Below are 15642 nucleotides of genomic sequence, written 5' to 3'. Positions count from 1 at the left end.
TAAATGCATTATTTTTTAACGCGTTATGGAGCACATGCATCGAAGCTTCTCAGCTGTGCTTGTGCTAAGTAAAAGGAAAGTTTTTAAAAATAACGTAACACGATTGTCAATGTAACCTTTTGTAAGTAGTGCCTGGAGGATTCAGTGTGGAGAAACTGTAGAGACAGTGTGTGTATTAACTTGTGGATTTTTCTGGGAATATTTGGTGGCAGTGTGACGAAGTTGCTTCGAAAGACGGCGTTAGCCACGGAGCTCAGCTCAGACCGAAATGAGGTAAATGGGAGGGGAGATGATGACGTGACTCCCCACCCCGCCTTAACTGTCAATCCCCACAAACACAGTCTCGGAATTTGCATAAGCACACCCCTTCACCTGCAATTTTAACTTAGTTACAAAGTGATCAAAACTCGTTTATATCCTGCGTCCTCTCATTAAACTTGTATCCTGCATTACCCGTGGGCATGAGAAACGCCAGCGGCAGCCTATGAACTTAATTTAAAGTTTAGGTTTACACCTTGCTTTCTTTCTGAAGTAGCAGCACTCATGAATATGGTGGTATATGTCACTCGCTCGCTCGCTTGTTTCGCTGCCTTCTCAATTATATAATGCATGTTTTCTTCAGCGCTTTTTGGAGGTCTTCCTGGTTTTCTACGCACTGCGTTGACAGTTCACGTGATTACGTGGAAGGCGTGATGATGTCACACAAAACTCCGCCCCCACTGCTTTCGAGCTCAACTCCTTTACAGTAAATGGAGAAAAATACCTTCCAGTTATGACCATTACGTGTAGAATTTCGAAATGAAAACTGCCCAACTTTTGTAAGTAAGCTGTAAGGAATGAGCCTGCCAAATTTCAGCCTTCTACCTACACGGGAAGTTGGAGAATTAGTGATGAGTCAGTGAGGGCTTTGCCTTTTATTAGTATAGATATGCTTCCTCTTTGTGCCATTATTAGACGGCACAGTCTACGGTTTAATTGTTATGTTGATGATACACAAATTTTTTTACTCACAGGGCTTACGCAAACATTACCTCCTCCTGCATTGGTTGCCTGCTTGGCTGACATCAAGCAATGGTTTGCTGAAAACTTTCTCAGACTAAGTAGTGATACAAGTGAGGCTTTAATTATTGCATCTCCTGGAACTTTAAATAATTCCTCAGTAAAACTCATTGGCTTTATTACATCCTTGTCTGCACAGGTTAAAAATCTTGGTGTTATTCTCGATCCTTTGATATTCTTAATATTATTAACAAGGTTGCCTTTTTCCACCTTAAGCAAATTTAAAAGCTGCATCCATTGCTCTCTGATATTGCAACTAGACACTTGTTCTTGCTTTTGTCACCTCACGACTCCACTATTGCAATGCAGTGCTACTTGGTATCCCTGCTCAGAGTCTAAAGAAATTACAATATGTACAAAATTCAGCAGCAATAGTGGCTACCCACTTCAAAACCTGGGAGCATATTGCTCCTACACTTCTAAAATTGCATTGGCTACCTGTTCCCTTCCTTATTTAATATAAACTTCTTTTTAGTTTTTCAAGCTCTTCACGGTCTAGCCCCACATTACGTGTTTTCTTTAATTCGACACTATACTTAAGTCACGTTTACTTTATTCTTTGCTTTGCTATTAAACATTCCATCCTGCAGATTGTGCACTATGACAACTGAGATTTTAGTGTATCAGGGCCACAGGTATGAATGCCCTGCCTCTGGAGCTCCGTCCACGTACCTCATTTTCTCTCCTTATATCTAGACTTAAAACCTATCTTTTTAATATTGCCTTGTTTGTATATTGGACTGTTTATGTGTACTGTTGTACAGTGGCCTTGGGTACCTTGAAACATACTTTTATATAAAATGTATTATTAAGGTTTAATTCTGTGTGCTTTTCTCTTTGTACAGCAGGGGTCTCCAACTCCAGTACTGGGGCCTCATGCATAACGGCGTGCGTAGAAGTCACACTGTAACATGGCGTATGGACAATAGCAGAAATTTTTGTACGCACAAAACAATCCAGATGCATAAATCTGTGCATTCTCTCACTTCCACGTTCTTCCGGTCCATTAATCCCGATCAGCGTGAAAAGTAATGCACGTGCACGCACCTGCTGTCCCGCCCCAACTCCTCTCAGAATTACGCCTCTTTGAATATGCAAATCAATATAAATAGCCCTTAAGCTCAGCCTTCTGTGAAAAGGCAATGGAAAAAGCAAGAGGGAAAATGGTATTCACTGAAATTCTTCTAAGGGGAGGCAAGGAAAAACATATTATTTATTGGTTTAAACAGTGGTATAAACAACAAAAGGAAGTTGATCGAGTGACAGTGTGTCGGAGAAACTCAAAAGCTCAAGTTCACAAAGTGGCAAAGTGCTGAAATAAAAAAGAAGTTGCCAGATATAAAAGTCACCGTGAAAAGGCGAGTTGTAGCTCACCGTCTTAGTGTCATATGAAAGCTTATTAGGGTACAGAGAAAAATAAAAAAATAGGGACACAGTGGGGAAAAAAGCACGAAATGTCAACTTTAATCTCAAAATTTCCACTTTAATCATGTAATTTATTTTGTCATTAAAGTAGAACATCATAAACTTCATCTTAAAATCATTTAATTTACTAGTTTCTCAAATTCCATCGTAACTAAAGTAGTAAGTTAGAAGATCGAATACAAAACAAAGCATTTATGTGCTCTGTGTGTGTGAATCACTATGTGCTTCCGGGCTTTCTCTTCCTGACAGGACACAGAATCCATTACATTTGTGATATTACAGCTCTCTGAATAATTAAAATAGCGAGATGTATACTTGATATTATTTTCATGATAGGAATTGAAGCATGTTATTAAACATGGGAACACGGTGGCACAGTGATTGTTCATGTGTCACGCAGGATGCTTGCTGCGCCATGTGCAACCTTCGATGAAATAATTTATTGCAGCAGTACTCTTTCAAACATACTAACCTCCAATTCCTGTCCTTACTTTTCTTTCTCCAAATACCCAATTGCTACACAATCAGCTCTGTAATAGACGTTAAGCCATCTGTAAGCTTAGAATGCCAATTCTTCAAAACTTTTAAGGAACATTGAAATATCTTCATAGTACATGTTTAATTATTCCATACATCTATCCTTCCAGTGTCGCGCCAGTCCCAGCAAGAATACAGCGTGAGGCAGGAACAATCTGTGAATGGAGCACCAGCTCCTTGCTAGCGTAGCGACACTGTGTTCTCACATGTTTAATTATTAACAATATAGATTATTTAAATGAAGTTCAAGTTTTATCTGTATAATAAACATATTTTGCTGAATTTCACCTTAAAAATGATATCATCATTTATAAATATGCACTTTATAAAGTGGCTCAGGTTGTGTAATATTATAACTGTATCGCAAGTTTACAGTGATCGTACTAATAAGTACAAACAGTTCTACAGGGTGGTCCCAATCTAATTATGCAGATCCAGCTCGTCTGGATGACTTTGATTTATGCGGGGACAATTCTTCATGTTGTCAGTTTGCACACTTCTCAATGGTCTGGGATTTTTCAGGTAATTTTCTATGTGATAAACTTGATGGACTGATTGATTGATTGCATTTATAGTTCTTGAGATGAAACTGTTTCTAAACAGGAAAGGCTCTGAAGCGTTTGCTGTATGAGTGCAGTTCAATAGACAGCATGGCTGAGGCAGCGTGTGCTTGATGCAGTATACCAATAATTCTCTTTCCGATCAGCTGCTGCAGTTAGTTTCAGTGTATATGATAAAGCCGCATCAGGGATGTGGATCTAAAAAAGAAAGGGAAACCACACTGGAACAAAAGCACTGCTTTGATGCTGGGTGCCACCAGTCTGCAAAACCTAGTGGAGAACTTGCTTATGCCAGAATTGTATCTCCCGTGGAAATGTGCATGGCTTTACACCAAGTTTAGGTTTTATACATCGTGATTTAAGCGTGGAAATGGTCGTACGCAACACTTTTGTGCGTATGCACCATTTATGCATGAGGCCCCTGGAAAGCTACTGTGGCTACAAGTTATCATTCTCTTTTCTTTATAACTTGCCAGTTTTTGCTGCTAATTATTTCCCTTTATTTTAATGGCATTTCCTTAAGACTGTGACCGCTGAATTGATACTTTTTTTTCCTTAAACGGCACCTAAACAAAAATTTGATGTGAAGAGAGCCAACAGATGACCAACTAAGTTGGGGCCTGAAACTCCAACCTTCAGTTTCTTAATTTGAAGCCAATTCTCATTATTAATTAAACCCGTTATTTAATTTAGTGGTGCTCATTTTGTCATTTCCAAAACTGCTGATTTTCTTTATGAGTGCTGTCCAAAGGACCTGAGCAGATCAACATTACAGAGGCCTTCACCTTTATTTTCAGTTATTGTGTCATGGACGCAGGTTTATGTGTTGGTTCAGTTTGTGTCTTAATATTGTTTGGTTGCTAATTAAGGAAAAAAGAAATAAATTAGGGGGCCTGAGTCTTAAGTTGTACATCAATTAAAATTAAGAGTTAATTAGAGCAAAATCTGGTCACTAATTAAGGGTTAGAATGAAAACCTGCAGCCACAGTAGTTCTCCAGAACTGGAGTTGGAGACCCCTGTTGTATAGAGTTAGATGTGCTTTTCCATCAATGCCTTTCCAAAGCTGCTTTACAGTTCACAAGACATGCATACCCACAGTTACCAATGCTCTTGGTGTTTCTTAGCCAGAGCTTTAGACACTTATCTTTTTTATTTGTGGTTTACCTTCATTGATGAAGTCAGATTCCAGCACTGCAGACGTATGAGAAGAAACTGAAGTTTAAGCAAAAGGAGATTAAGAGGTGACATGACTGAAGTGTTTACCGTACAATGATGAAAAGAATTAGATGAGTGGAATGAGACTCACTTTAAAACAAGTTCAACAAGGCACAGGTGTAAACTTGTTAAAGGTTAACATCACACACACATTAGGAAGCTTTTCTTTACACAGAGAACTACTGATAGATGGAATAAATGATCAAATAGGTTGGTAGAAAGGAGGACTTGAGGGACCTTCAAATCTGAATTTGGTGTTTTGGACCATCTAAGTAAACAAAATGGTCAAGCTTTGGTTTATTGGTCTGTACGCATTATGGTTGTTTTAATGTACACCAGGACCAGCCCCTTGGCTCCTGAATTAACTACTGGTATATATACAGAACTTTTACCCACAAACGTGTTGGTATTGTTCTTTCCCCCATCCATCTTCTCAAAACAGTTTACAATATACTGTATTCAACAAGGATCTGGGGGCACGGTTGGAAAACTTTAAGGATAAATTATATACCATTGTTAGGAAGTTAGTTCTTCACAGAAATCCACTGCCACATGGAACAAGTTACCAAGTAGGGTGGCACACAGTAAGACATTAGGGGCATTTAAAACTGTTTTGATGTTATTTTGGAGGAATTAGGTAGATGGGCTTTATTAAATGCTCACCTTCTTAATTCTACTTCTACACATTCCAACAAATGCTTACTAGGATGCTCTATTTGCCTCCATTCCTGGATCCATGTTAAAAAAAGTCATAAATGTCTCATGTTTGCACTCAAGACTGATCCAGAATCTATGAAATAGTACTCATTTTCTTCTTGGGATTACAGGTGAAGATATATATATACATACACACACACACATGCAGGATAATGGTTAGCACAAGCAATAAGGACATTACACACCTGCACAGTAAACAAATTAACCACATAAGCTATATCCTTTTATTTTTTTAGTGAGGGTGTATTATTCATGTAAAATATTAGTGTAATCAGGGCAAGGCAGGGCCCAGCAGGGTCCATAATTTAGAAGATCCACCCTAAACTGATAACTTCCCTAAGCGGTATCCTGGTTCTAGATATTCTGGGGTTACACAAGTGACACAAAGTTTACCGAAGTTTGGGAAAATGCCAGCTGAACACTTCCTCAGTGTCTGCTCAGTCCCAAATTATTGCAGACAAGCAGCATGGGAGATTGGAGGTATTTGTTCTGCAAAATGTTTATCAGGTGACCTTGTCATGCCCTGGGCCTTAGGCAGGAGAATGTGAATTAGCAACATTATCACTTATTGTCACCTTGCAATAACTTTTAGTCCCACTCAAGGGTCCTGGTACTGGTGTTAGTGCACGATGCTGGGTCTCACATCATTTGAAACCTGATTTAAACATTACAAAAAAAAAAACCAAACCAAAACAAAATTACTGCTGAAAGTTATCCATGTGTGCATTCCACTCACATAATTATTATCTTTGCCTGTGAACAGGATCACCTTTAAAATGCAATAAATGAAACAGTTTGTGGGTACTTTCACAGAATGGGTGCAAAAGGACATGTGTTAAGTTACCAACAACAAACTCCTCAGTCAGTCCTAGAAAACATTCATGAAAAAATAAAGAAGCAACACACACCAGGAACTGTGCTCCATAACTTACTCCTACTCCCCAGACATTTGTTGTGTACTAGGACTTCTGAAAAGAGAAAATGAAAGCAAATAAGTGCTGTGAAGCAGTGAAAACAGAAAAGCTGAAGGATTCTGCTTCTGATGCTCAGGTATACCCCTGTAACATGTGACAAGGGGCATCATGCTTACAATCAATAAGCAGCTTGGGATGTTTTTTCTATGAATTGTAAAAATTAAAATTAAGTGTACAATATATTGTAGTGACTATAAACTAAAACTAAGCAAATAGATAAGACAGAAATAAAAGTACTTATTTTAAAATATGAACAAAACTCTTCGTCTATGAGGGAAATGCATAAAAGTCATCAACGGAAAAAAAAGAAGGTAACAAAAAAAAAATTAAAACATTTGGTGCAATTTTTTTCTTTATTTTTTGTTTAAATCAGGTGAAGAAAAATACCTTTTGTTTTGTATAATAAAATATGTTACTTTTTTATTTTTTATGAAGAAAACCAAAAAAAAACAAACAACAAAGAACATTCCCTCTGTAGACAGAGAATAGGCTGGCTGGGACTCCGGCGTGGATAACCCGTAGCAATGAAACTGACAATGCAGAGCGGAGGGCACAGCAGAGTGAGGCTGGGAAGGCAAAGCTGGCTGCATACAAATTTATGTGCCGGCTTGCATGTTTTCTTATTTTATCTATCTGCCACCCCATAAGTTTAAAGGTCACTTTCACCATATAGCGCAGTAGAAAAAGACATATAGTCAAGGGCCCCAGGCACAGTGTCGGGCCCAGAATAAGGTGCCATGCGGGCAATGCAGTATTCAGCCTGGTCAGGTGGCAGCTCACGCCTTAGTTCTTCAGCCAAGATGTAGTTCTGGAAAAGAAATGTAAATAAATCACTCAATGTGGTATTGATAATTATGAAGACAAACTAACTGGGGTCATTGGATTTTCTTTTTGATGTAGTACTTTTTGTGTTCAACACCATCTAAAAAAGCATGGTATTTTATACATTCCTACATATTAAAAATGTAATCAATATCTATTTATATCTGTATGAGATATAGATATATCTATATGTCTATATCTGTATATGATATTGACGTGCACGCACGCACACTGTGCGCGTGTGTTGGATTGGTAATGGTACCAAAACACCAAATTATCAGATAACTCCAAAACCCCTGGTCTTACTCCAGTCTCCCTGGTGTGTTGCGCCATCATGCCACTTTACTCTTGGAGCATTCCAGGGTACATTGACGTCTTGATTGAAGTCTTGAACGCATTGAAGTAATAAAGTGAGGGTTTCTCCATAAAGTCTTGATCATATACAAGTCCACCACACATCTTTGCGGGTATTTGTCTTAGAGTAGAAAACTAACATTTATTTACTAAACCAAAAATGCCAAAATGTGGGTATAGCGTTTTAAAAATTGGGTTCCTTCTTACAATTTCAGTACAGGTATACTGCACAGCCCATATATACATACACATACAGTGCTTATGAAAAATGCATATGAAAAAGTCTGGGAACCCCTCTCAGCCTGCATAATTATTTACTCTAAACAAAAAAGATAACAGTGGTATCTCTTCTCATTTCCTAGGAACATCTGAGTACTGTGGTGTTTTCTGAACCAAGATTTTTAGTGAAGCAGTATTTAGTTGTATGAAATAAAATCAAATGTGAAAAACTGACTGTGCAAAAATGTGGGTCCCCTTGTAATTTTTTCTGATTTGAATGCATGTAACTGCTCAATACTGATTACTTGCAACACCAAATTGTTGGATTAGCTCGTTAAGCCTTGTACTTCATAGACAGGTGTGTCCAACAATAAGAGATTTAAGATGGTCAATAGCAACTTGTGCTTCCCTTTGACTCTTCTCTGAAGAGTGACAGCGTGGGACCCTCAAAGCAACTCTCAAAAGATCTGAAAACAAAGGTTGTTCAGTCTCATGGTTTAGGGGAAGGATACAAAAAGCTATCTTAGAGGTTTAACCTGTCCATTTCAACTGTAAGGAATGTAATCAGGAAATGGAAGGCCACAGGCACAGTTGCTGTTAAACCTCAGGTCTGGCAGGCCAAGAAATATACAGGAGCGGCATATGCACAGGATTGTGAGAATGGTTACAGACAACCCACAGATCACTTCCAAAGACCTGCAAGAACATCTTGGTTCTTACTGCAGATGGTGTGTATCTGTACATCGTTCTACAATTCAGCGCAATTTGCACAAAGAACATCTATCTGTATGGCAGGGTGATGAGAAAGAAGCCCTTTTACACAATTGCGCCATAAACAGAGTCACTTTTTGTATGCAAATGCTCATTTAGACAAGCCAGATTCATTTTGGAACAAATTACATTGGACTGATGAGACAAAAATTGAGTTATTTGGTCATAATAAAAAGCGTTTTGCATGACGGAAGAAGAACACTGCATTCCAAGAAAAACATCTGCTACCTACTGTCAAATATGGTAGAGGTTCCATCATCCTGTGGGGCTATGTGGCCTGTTCAGGGACTGGGGCCCTTGTTAAAGTTGAGGGTCAGATGAATTCAACCCAATATCAACAAATTCTTCAGGATAATGTTCATCAGTCATAAAGTTGAAGTTACGCAGGGGTTGGCTATTCCAACAAGACAATGACCCAAAACACACTTCGAAATCTACAAAGGCATTCATGCAGAGGGAGAAGAAAATGTTCTGGAATGGCCATCACAGTCCCCTAACTTGAATATTATATAAAAATCTATGGGATGATTTGAAGCAGGCTGTCCATGCTCGACAGCCATCACTTTTAACTGAACTGAAGAGATTTTGTATGGAAGAATGGTCAAAAATACCTCCATCCAGGTTCCAGATACTCGTCAAAGGCTATAGGAGGAGTCTAGACTCTGTTATATTTGCAAAAGGAGGCTTAACTAAGTATTGATGTAATATCTCTGTTGGGGTGCCCAAATTTATGCACCTGTCTAATTTTGTTATGATGCATATTGTACATTTTCTGTTAATCCAATAAATTTAATGTCACTGCTGAAATACTACTGTTTCCATAAGGCCTGTCATATTTTAAAAGGAAGTTGCTACTTTGAAAGCTCAGCCAATGATAAACAAAAATCTAAAGAATTTAAAGGTTCCCAAACTTTTTAATATAATATTTTGGGAAACGCCTCCTAAATTAGTATCTCTGAAACTAGCCACAGCACCATCTCTGAAGCTGCGTTCACTCTTCCAGTGTTATTGATTATCTCCCAGATTTGCATATTGTGTTTATCTTTATGCTCCCCCTTGTCTTCCTCACGACTCTGTTTATCAAATGACACGGGAGTCTACACCCACCTACTTGAATCTTACTGGGCTTGCAAAGTGTAAGTAATAAGATTCTGATCCTGAACATCCAATTTACTACAAATAAATATTGTTAGCAATTACAATAGTATACAAAATAGACATAGGAATAGAAAATGTTCCTTTTCTGCTGGTGGTGTCCAATATATTCTTTTTCCGTTGGCTGCCACTTTCTGGAACATAGCCTGCTTTTTTTTTTTGGTTAACATATACCGCTTTTTTTTTGGTTATCTATTCCAATGTTATTTTGACCTCACCCATGAAATACATGTGGCAACACTGACATTTTGGTGTATAAAGAATACCTTGTCTCCTGCTAACACTTTGAAGGAAGCCATGACTTGATCAGCTGTATCTGTGTCCGCAGTTTCTCGTGACATGAAGTCAATGAAGCCCTGGAAGGTGACCATGCCCAACCGGTTAGGATCCACAATGCTCATGATGCGAGCAAATTCGGCTTCTCCCTGAAAGAGCCCAGTTGACATGTTAATTTTTGATTGACAGACTGGCTTGAGACATTGCTGTCTTATACTTAAACACTATGGACCGTGATGGTGCTCTCTGATTGGGTATTACTCATTCAGGGAAGAGTAGAAATCTCCAATTAAAGACGCACGTTACACTTGGACAGACTTGCATGTACAAATGATGCCCTTGTAGAATTATATACATAACTATAGATAGGCATGATGACGTACAAGTATACTTTAGCTAGATCAGACGTTGGCCTTTGATTTCACCCATTTAACACATGGACACAGGGAGAAGGTGCTGACTCCACACTAGCACTACTGAACCCAGTAATCTACAACTGTGAGCAGTACTAGTCACTGCACCAGCATGCCATCCTTCTGCGTGGTAATTTTGTTTATTAAATATAAACGTCTAAAAATCTATCAACAGAAGGAGTTTATCCAAGAATGGTTTAAAATGTTTTTTGTTTACAAATGAAATAATAAAAATGCCATGTTTTAGCCGTTTAAAAATAGCCAGCACTTGTCCATACTATTTGGGTTGATTAAAATATTAAAAAGGTTGCAATAATAAAAGCAGCATTTAAAATGCATTCAGGAAGCACTCAAACTGCTTCTTTTTTTCACATCTTGTTAAGAGTAATTTAACCACTTTTGGAATACATTATTAAATCATAAATCTGCACATAATACACTATAATCAAAAGGAAACATATTTTACAAATATTTCTCTGTTATATTAAAAAATCCTGGGACGAGACAAGACTTTTTCAGAGAGATACTTTCATGTCCCGCAAGAAGAGACTTTATGCCAAGACATTTAACCACACCTGGGGCCGGAAATAAAAGACAGAGTAGATGACAAAGTAGAACATTGTAAAGAGGTTCAAAAATGTTGGCACGGTACACATGAAGAACAGTTTAGAGATAATGAACGTACTAAAATTCGAAAGTCTCAAAAAACTGATAGTAAAGATCGCATTAGCGCTACCAAATGGAAACAAACCCATTGAAGATCCACTGTTAAATTAATTAAGAACTACTAAAGCTTTTCCTTGAGATGTGCACCCAAGAAGGGCTTTAGACAGAGAGCACTCCACCTGTCAGGAATTTCTGGTAAAGTGGCCAGACAAAAGCCAATCACAGGGCCACTCAATTAGGATTTTGCCAAAAAGACACCTAAGGAACTTTTCACACGTGCGTGTTAGAGGGACACTTTCATAGCTTAGCCAAGTTATATAATACCCCAATGGGACGAGAGGAGGAGTCTCCGCTAACCGTGCAATAGTCTGCCCTACGCAGCCATTTCTTTGAAAGCCACAAAGGCTAATATTCTATTTTGCACCTTCAAGTACTTATTTTGTTGTTTTCTGTCACAATATTAAAAGGGGTGACCCAGAAGGTACTCCAAAAACTTTCTATGGGTTCCTGTACTCCTTCTACCCGTCCAAAACAAAAAAAAAATTATATGGTCTCATAAAACTAAGATTTATGGAAAACAATGCCCCTGGAAGAAACCAGGCATCACTCATCACCCGATTAATACCATCCCTATATCAAGAGACGGAGGTGGCAAAGTCATGCTGTGAGCTTGTTTTTCAACAGCAAGATCCTTGAAGAAAGTCTCCTCAAGGTTACTTTAAACCTCAGGGTGGGGTGAGGGTCACAGTGGCTTGAGGACAATTAGTGGATGCTCAATCAGAGCCTGAGCTTGAGCATCTCAGGAGGCTCCTGTACACTGATGCTACAAAATATATATATATTTTTTACATATTTAGTCACTTAATTAGCTTGGCAGTGCAGCTATTCCCACAAAAGTAGTGTATTGCAATGTTTGGGAAGCTAAAACAATGTTATCTACCGTCATTTATACAGCTATGAATGAATACATAGACATAAAAAAAAAAAAAACATCAAATTAATAAAAATGGTTTTCACAGTGGTCAAGCAATTACTGCAGCAAGATGACTTCGTAATCAAAACATTACAACAATCTAGACAAAAACAGGCCATTCAGCTCAACAAAGCTCGCCAGTCCTATCCACTTAATTCGTCTAAAAAATATCGAATAAAGTCGAGTTTAAAACTCTACCTAAAATCCTACTGTCTACCACACCACTTGGTCTCTTATTCCAAGTATCTACAGTTCTCTGTGTAAAGTAAAACTTCATAATGTTTTGTTGAACTCATTTTAAAATAACATTGTGGAGATCCACTGGACTATCTCCCTACATAATATTAAACACACAAATCATTTCATCTCTAAACCTTCTTTTGCTTCAACTAAAAAAACCTCAGCTCTTTTAATCTTTCCTCAGAATGCATCCCCTGTAGCCCTAGAGTCTGCCTAGTAGCTCATCTCTGGACATTTCTAGAGCTGCTATGTCCTTTTTGTAGCCTGGAGACCAAAACTGCACACAGTACTCAAGATGAGACCTCACATACACTCATATATATAGACACACACACACACACACACACACACAAACAAAGTAAAACCTGCTTAAAGTGACCACTAAAAGGACCAGCCTAAAATGGTCACCTTAACCAAATTAGTTCATATGGATGGAAAAATCAAGACTCTACAGAATAAAAATTTGAAGGGAAACATGAAAGCATTATTACTAACAAACAAACAAGGAAAAACAAAAAAAAGTACTAATATTGAAGAAAAAAATGGGAATTTTCCATTTATACAATGAAAAATGTCATGGAACCATATTTAACAAATCTTATGTAGTACAAATACATTATGTATGTGACTGGTAGTAGTAATAATTATTAAAAAGATTAAATATTAGCTGCAAAAAACAAAACATATTTCAGTTTTAATTCTTTTTTGAAGTAAAATAAAACATTCAAACAATATTTAAAAAAATAAAGTGTGCACAAGTTGAAAATCAAGTCAAAATCAAATTGTAGAAGCCTCTGATGACACTATCTGGGAAAGATATGGTCCTGGTGTGCCACATTCTAGAAAGCTTCCATCCATCCATCCATCCATCCTCTTCTGCTTATCCGAGGTCGGGTCGCGGGGCAGCAGCTTAAGCAGAGTGGCCCAGACTTCCCTCTCCCCGGCCACTTCTTCCAGCTCTTCCAGGAGAATCCCAAGGCGTTCCCAGGCCAGCCGGGAGACATAGTCCCTCCAGCATGTCCTAGGTCTTCCCCGGGGCATCCTCCCGGTTGGACGTGCCCAGAACACCTCACCAGGGAGGCGTCCAGGAGGCATCCTGATCAGATGCCCGAGCCACCTCATTTGACTCCTCTCGATGCGGAGGAGCACCGGCTCTACTCTGAGCCTCTCCCGGATGACTGAGCTTCTCATCCTATCTTTAAGGGAAAGCCTAGACACCCTACGGAGGAAACTCATTTCAGCTGCTTGTATTCGCGATCTCGTTATTTCGGTCACTACCCATAGCTCATGACCATAGGTGAGGGTAGGAACGTAGATCGACTAGTAGGTAAAGTGAGAGCTTCGCCTAACGGCTCAGCTCTTTTTTCACCATGACAGATCGATGCAGAGCCTGCATCACTGCGGATGCCGCACCAATCCGTCTGTCGATCTTACGGTCCATTCTTCCCTCACTCATGAACAAGACCCCAAGATACTTGAACTCCTCCACTTGGGGCAGGATCTCTCCCCCAAACCTGAGAGGACACTCCACCCTTTTCCGGCTGAGGACCATGGTCTTGGATTTGGAGGTGCTGATTCTCATCCCAGCCGCTTCACACTCTGCTGTGAACCAATCCAGAGAGAGCTGAAGATCATGGCCTGATGAAGCAAACAGGGCAACATCATCTGCAAAAAGCAGTGACCCAATCCTGAGTCCACCAAACCGGACCCCTTGAAAACCCTGGCTGCGCCTAGAAATTCTGTCCATAAAAGTTATGAACAGAATCGGTGACAAAGGGCAGCCCTGGCGGAGTACAACTCTCACTGGAAACGGGCTTGACTTACTGCCGGTAATGCGGACCAAGCTCTGACACCGGTTGTACAGGGACTGAACAGCTCTTATCAGGGGGTCCGGTACCCCATACTCCCGGAGCACCCCCCACAGGGTTCCCCGATGGACACGGTTGAATGCCTTTTCCAAGTCCACAAAACACATGTAGACTGGCTGGGCAAACTCCCATGCTAGGATTCTGCTAAGGGTGCAGAGCTAGTCCACTGTTCCGCGACCAGGATGAAAACCACACTGTTCCTTATGAATCCGAGGTTCGACTATCAGACGGACCCTCCTCTCCAGAACCCCAGAATAGACTTTTCCAGGGAAAAGTAGTTGGAACACACCCTCCGGTCCCCCTTTTTAAAGAGGGTGACCACCACCCCGGTCTGCCAATCCAGAGACACTGTCCCCGATGTCCATGCGATGTTGCAGAGACGTGTCAACCATGACTGTCCTACAACATTCTTGCAGCAGGGAATTCCAAAATTCCAAAAAGGGAAAAGTTCATGAGTCACCTACATGTAACAATGAGGATCTAGGAAATTAACCTTCAAAATTATTACAAACTGTCATCACATGCCTATATAAATTTTACTTACACTATTGCTTCTTTACAATAAACGTGTCCTTGGTTGTCTGAATAGTTTTGCATTTTTTTTCCCCACCCACAACCTTTTTGGCTTGGTAAACCGGCTCGAGGATTTAAATGAAAGTAAGAATAGGGGTGGGGAGTTTGGGCTATTCCAGTAGTTTCCTGGAAACCTATCCCTTCCAGAAGCTCTAACATAAAGGGTCCACATTTTTATGTTTTCCCAAATTATTTTTTTTGCATCTGGTCACTATAGCCAAGATGATTTTCTTCATAGGGATCTAGGAGAGGTGGTCAATGGTCATAATAGGCAGGCGGTCACTTTACACAAACATTTTTCTGTATAAAACACCCAGTTTCTGAAGGGACCAAGGAAAAGTGGTCACCTTAGCAGGTTTTACTGTATGCACATACATACATACATACATACACATATATATATACATACTAGCAAAATACCCACACTTCGCAGCGGAGAAGTAGTGTGTTAAAGAAGTAATGAAAAAGAAAAGGAAACATTTTGAAAATAACGTAACATGATTGTCAATGTAATTGTTCTGTAACTGTTATGAATGTTGCTGTCATATATATATATATATATATATATATATATATATATATATACACATACATATATACACATACATATATACACATACATACATATACAATGCAATGCAGGAAAAAGTTTCAAACTTCAAAGAAAAGAAACATCCTGAAAAAGTTACAACTGATCGTGCAGCGGCGCTATTTAAGGACAATTGCCTAAAGCTTGACTTTATTGAAAAGAAAGTGATCGTGTAGCGGAGCTATTTAATGACACTTGCCTAATGCTTGACTTTATTGAAAAGGGACTGGGACAG

At 39.2% G+C, this 15642-nt stretch overlaps 1 protein-coding gene across 3 annotated transcripts in view; it reads right to left on the bottom strand.

Moving 5' to 3' along the window:
* Positions 1-6886: 6886 nt before the first annotated feature.
* The window catches only part of actn1 (actinin, alpha 1), a 192799-nt gene continuing 184043 nt past the window's right edge, over positions 6887-15642 (bottom strand). For all 3 annotated transcript variants that reach the window (XM_039741933.1, XM_039741931.1, XM_039741932.1), the window contains 2 exons: positions 10076-10234; positions 6887-7296 (listed from right to left, as the gene is read on the bottom strand). In XM_039741933.1, the coding sequence (XP_039597867.1) occupies positions 7138-7296; positions 10076-10234 (318 nt within the window). In that variant the 3' untranslated portion in view covers positions 6887-7137. The remainder of the gene's footprint in view (positions 7297-10075; positions 10235-15642) is intronic.

Source organism: Polypterus senegalus, chromosome 18, assembly GCF_016835505.1.
Source record: "Polypterus senegalus isolate Bchr_013 chromosome 18, ASM1683550v1, whole genome shotgun sequence".
Classification (NCBI taxonomy): Eukaryota; Metazoa; Chordata; class Cladistia; order Polypteriformes; family Polypteridae; genus Polypterus; species Polypterus senegalus.
The sequence above is the reverse complement of the archived record's forward strand: the minus strand, read 5'-3'. Positions and strand labels throughout refer to the sequence as shown.